The sequence below is a fragment of the Pinus tabuliformis genome, chromosome 5_1 (assembly GCF_031772625.1).
Source record: "Pinus tabuliformis cultivar Carrire ecotype Pingquan chromosome 5_1, CPIR1, whole genome shotgun sequence".
Taxonomy (NCBI): domain Eukaryota; kingdom Viridiplantae; phylum Streptophyta; class Pinopsida; order Pinales; family Pinaceae; genus Pinus; species Pinus tabuliformis.
In genome coordinates this window covers 5479815-5485191 of record NC_142305.1, presented here as the reverse complement: position 1 = coordinate 5485191, position 5377 = coordinate 5479815, and the positions used below count along the sequence as shown (strand labels likewise).

Sequence of the window (5377 nt, the reverse complement as noted above, 5' to 3'; positions counted from 1 at the left end):
TTTAGGTACATATCCGTTGAAGAATGTAACTAGGTTCGGTCTTCGTAATTGTACTTGAGCCATAATGAAATATATTTATCAAAAGAATGAAAATGAAATATTATTATTAATTAAATCGACTTGTTAAAGCATGGGTTTCATGCTTGGGTCAATTATCATAAGTCAACCCTTCATTCTAGGCTTTAGGATTTTTTATTTAAAATCAAAGTCAAATTTGTTTTGTCAAAAGACTCCTCTATCAAGTCACCTTGCAAGGTTGGCCTTGAAAAAAATACTCTACAAGTCGGCTTCTCAAACAAACACATGTTGACTTGTTTTATAGTGGGAGACAACTATAAATAGGAGGGTAAACTTCACTCAACAAAGCAGGGATATAAGTTCAAAAATTTCAAAAAAGGAGTTCTCTGATTTCAGTAAGGAAGTTGGGTGAATCCCAGTAAGGGAATTTGGTGAAGTTACAGTGAAGAAGAATTCGATGTTTTAAGGAAGCCGAAGTGTCATTGCTATTGAAGTTTAATATGCCTACTAGGCTGTCTCAGAAACCAAATCTCTAGGCCACTACAGAACCGAAGTCTGAACCCACACTATACCAATACAGAATTGAAGTGTAACTATGTTTCAATACCAAATTATGATGTCACTTGAGAAGGCTGCCATAGATTGAAGCATGGTAAGAATGTCACATGAGAAGGCCTCCATAGATCAAAGTATGATAAGGATCGTAGCATGAGAAGGTTGTCTCAGAACTGAATCATGACCGAAGTATGTTGAATATTGTATACTACCACTACAAGATCGAAACATGATCTTATTGCAAGACTGAAGCATAATACCAAAATATGCCAAGGGTCATCACATTGTTACAGGAACGAGGTGTTGAGAATAGATTGAAGAACGAAATACTACTCATATAACTCAAAACTGAAGAATAAATAAGGATGACTTGATGGAGGGAGTCTTTATTCTAGGTTATAAGGTTATTGGTCATATCAAATTTGTATTGAATCTACTGAAGGAAGGAAGAGTTATTGACTAGATTTTCCCATACGTAGGGGTTTTGCCCTGGTTGCATACATATATCTCATGTTCTCTTCTATTTATTGATTGGCATTAGTCTTGATGACACGAATAAGATAATTTGAAAGAAGAAAACTAATAATGAAACATCACAATGTAATGTCATAATATGAGAAATCAATTAACTTGTCACCCTATTGGATTTCTCAACAATATTTTCAACTTCTTATTTCTTCATCTATTTTGATATTTTAAGTAACAATAATTGAATTGTTAATCATTAAACAGTCCCTCCGAACACAAATTCAATTTTAAAAACAAAGGAGTGGTCACAAATTTAATTAATGATGAATTATTAGTAAATTATGATTCAGATAGAAGGATTTAATTACCTAGAATTTCAACCATCCTAAAAATTCTCTAAAAAATGCATCTAATCAGTTGTATGGTTCTGATTTATTTTATGAATTTACGGAAGATAACTTTAGTGAAGTCATTAACAATGATAATTTGAAGGTTGAGATTGTTGAGTCCTTTCACCCTTTGGTAATAGTTATGTCAAATTTGCATAATCTCAATCCCCCGAATCCATTTACAGATGAGGAAAACACCATTACATAAATTGTTCCACTTGTTTCTCATTTTCAAACGTCTCAACATTGTGATGATTTCATTATTCAAGAATCCACTCCTATTTTTTATTCTTATGATGATGAAGTTTTCTTTTCTGATCATGGCCCTCGAAATTTTCCATTTCCATGAGTGGATGCTAATAATAATTTTAATCTCATTATTTTGGTTGACACTTGTGGAAAACAATTTTTTGTAAACAAATCCCAGCAATCTTGTACTATTATTTGTAACATTAAAGTAAATTATGATTTTGGTTTTCTTCATTTTTCTCAGATTGAGTTTAATTTTCTTTCTTATTTTATTTTTGAATTTTTGGATACAATATGCTAACACTTTGAGCATTTGGGCACTCACTACTCATCAAATGCAAAAATGGGAATATATGAAAACCAATTCCATGAATTTAAGCATGAGCATCAACAACTCCTTATTCTGCAATTTTATTTGATGTTCGTGTCTGGCCAATTCATGTCTTGTTTTCAAAAGAATTCTTCACAACTTCTGACATTTGGGAGTGCATTAGAATTTGGCCAGCAATCTGATTCATTCAAAAATATTTTGAGTTATTTATTTAACTTCCATTTGCACTTAATTGATCCATTTCAGAAGTATTTGGAAACATTAGTTGCACAAAATATTTTTGATGTTTTCGCTTTTGTACATAATACTAATAATTTTCAGCAGGCTACAACATTTAAAGATATATCATCCAAGTCTGGCCTGATATTTCCTCTTTCTTTGAACTTCTTCCAATCATTAATAGAAATACATCCTGATTTTCATGATCCCATAGGCATATGTTTGGAAGAATTTCAAGGTAAGAATCTTATGAATAAATTTATTTTGTTGAACTTGTTAGATGTACATAGTAGGCTAAATTTTTCTTTTGATAATCTAGCTGCAATTTTATTTCTGTTTCTAATTTTTGATATTTTTATATGTGAAAAATAAAACTGAGAGAATGGTTACATTGGAAGTACGATTTCACCAAGTTTTAGTATGCTCTTTAGATTAGGAATAGGAATAGATCAGTTTAAATTTAGATTGTTTTTCCTTTTTGTTTGATGCAGGAGCATCCAGCTAAGGCACCATGACCCGGTGTTGGTCTCTGACAGGTTGGAAAGTTAAGTTAACATTTTGTTTGTCTTATATGTTTAGTTTGTCAGAGTAGGAGGTAGGGTTTTATTTTTATCTTAATCTCTGTATTAGTCAAAGGTAGTTTGGTCAGTTAGGGTTATTTACGTGTTTGACTTAAAGAAACAGTAGATTAATAATTGTCCTGTCATTTTAAGAGAAAAGGACAAATGTGTCTAGATGTACAATCTTGTCGTGTAGGCAGAACCGAAATCTTAATAAGTTATGTAACTACAATGTCTACAACCGAAAGTAACTACACAGTTTCATTAACTGTAGACAAGCATATAAATGTAACAATGAAAATCATGGAAAGGGTTCAACATTTTCTGGATACAAATAATAAAAGAGACAGAGCACAAATTCAATCATCATTATCCATCTGTATCATCGCCTACATGCTGTGCAAACATGTTTCTATCAATTGTCTAATTGAATTCAAAATAACAAGCAGAGTGCAGGCCTACAACTGCAAATTGTTTTTTTTCCCTCTCTTAAAATAAAACAGAGTACAGTAGATTGCATGAAACTTTCACGACCAGAATGGACAAGCACACAAGCAAAGTTCACGGCCAGGAGAATGCCCTTACAGTGAAACATTGGAACGAAGAACACGGAGTCCAAGTAACGGCTAAACGAACCAAGACAGGTAACACATTACGAATCATCTTACACCAATTTCATTCTTTTCTTAAATGGAATAGAGACAGGAGAATATATATATAAAACTGTTGTTAAAAATAAGTCCAGTATTACATCGTCCAACCGAACGGAGTAAACAGTGACTGCTAGACCGAACAGACCTAGGTCAAGGGTTTGATATTAAGAAAACCCTCGAGCCAAACTAAAGAGCGAGACCAGAAGGAATCCCAAACTGGAAATTGAAAATAGAAGCATGCCCAGGTCGTGAAAACGACTCATAATCACATACAGTAACTGAATAGTGAGGAGCAGCCACTATAGACCTACAGGCCCTAATTACAATTCGACAAACGGTGGTGAAAGAGCCTACCAACAGAGACTTGTAGGGTTTGAAGAGCAAAATCGTTGTAATCCTCCACGTCCAAGGTCAAACCCTCGACCTGCACAACCAGAATGAAACGAAATCAGACCTGCTACACTTAACAGCGAACAAAGAGTGATAAACTACCAGCGTAGGAAGAACAAACTCACCTGGGAGCGTGACAGAGTAAAAACTTTCATGCAACAGAACCACAAAACACCAGACAACCTGAGACAAGAGGAGCGGGCATTGATTAGTCCATGAACCAGAAAAAGGCAGAGATAAAATAGGGAGAAACAAGTTACCTGAAGGTGAAGCCGAATGAGCCATCGTGCTTGAACCCTGTGCACACAGGAACTGGAAATATAAAACAACTTTAGCACGATAACCGCAACAAGGAACATTGCCAACAGTAGGAAAGAACAACCGGTAGCCCGAGAAACCAGACATCGATTCCAAATAACAACAGAAAGAAAAATAACTCACTGTGCAGAAGAATACAAGCGAACCAACCTCCAGAGCCAAGGCAGTTTCATGCGGTAAGGAAATTTGTTGCTAGTAGCACAGACAAGTTCAGGAAGCCATTATCCGTTCGTAGCCAAGACCGAAACAGAGTTTACCATAAGAACCAGGACCAGATAGAGCAATTCGACAGAACCCTCGCAGAGCTCCCACAGCAGAACCAAATACCAAACAATGACCGGAAGGCCTGAAGGTTTTGTGTAAAGGACCAAGCGGGAAAACAAGGATCGAGGCCAGAGTACAGGGCAGGTTCGCATTTACGAGCCATAGTAAATGATTTCAACTACCAAATAAAATATCCATTGTTCATATCTGTGACCAAACACCAAATCATCAACCGAATCTGCCACCATCATTAGCGCCGGACAACTTTCATATCGAGGGATACGTTGGAGTTTGGGCTGGGTCCCATCATTGTTTCCCTTTTAATAATGCAGATAGAAGAATAAAGTGAACATATATCTCTTTTAAGTCGCAAACATGTTCAAGGAAGTATTCATTTTCTTATCAGAATTATTATTCATGTGCTCTGTATAGGTATTGTTCTCTTTATATATTTTTTGCTTTGCAGTTATGCGAGATGAGTCATGATCATTTTTCGCTTCTTATTAATTCAACCAAAATAAAATGCTTGGCTCCTTCTTATTTAAACTTGTCGTGGGCTTGTAGCTTCTCATATTTTAAATGACAAATTCACAAAAGTCCTGAAAGAAAATGAAAATTTTCAAAGAATCTTCTCGAAGCAATGGTAAAATACTCATGTCCATAACCATACCCTTGCTCTTTCTAGGGCTTTTCATTTGCTATAACTGAGCTAAATCAACCCTTTTCACCAGACTGCTCATCCTGTGTATCTCTTTCTAAGTTTCACTCCTTTTATAAATCTCAGGATACTTAGATCCTACAAAATCATCTAGCCTGTATCTTGAATACACATGGGTCACTATTGTTGGGTTTTCATTGGGAATTCTGGTATCTGAAACCCAAAAATCCCGTAACCTCTTAAAATCCAATTAAAATTTTTTCCAGGCATCCAGGCTCCACATTATCACGAGTTTCAATTTGCGT

General features: G+C 35.2%; 1 protein-coding gene across 4 annotated transcripts; it reads right to left on the bottom strand.

Moving 5' to 3' along the window:
- Positions 1-3506: 3506 nt before the first annotated feature.
- LOC149163263 (uncharacterized) lies at positions 3507-4612 on the bottom strand. 4 transcript variants are annotated; one of them, XM_089430691.1, is made up of 3 exons: positions 4274-4612; positions 3958-4144; positions 3507-3866 (listed from the first exon to the last, which is right to left on the bottom strand). In XM_089430691.1, exons 1-3 carry the CDS (start codon positions 4321-4323, stop codon positions 3759-3761), a joined length of 345 nt encoding a protein of 114 aa, XP_089286817.1. In that variant the 5' UTR covers positions 4324-4612; the 3' UTR covers positions 3507-3758. The 4 variants fall into 4 exon arrangements, with proteins under 4 accessions (XP_089286817.1, XP_089286818.1, XP_089286819.1 ...); XM_089430692.1 differs by having other exon boundaries at positions 3958-4129; XM_089430693.1 differs by having other exon boundaries at positions 4301-4612.
- Positions 4613-5377: the final 765 nt, after the last annotated feature.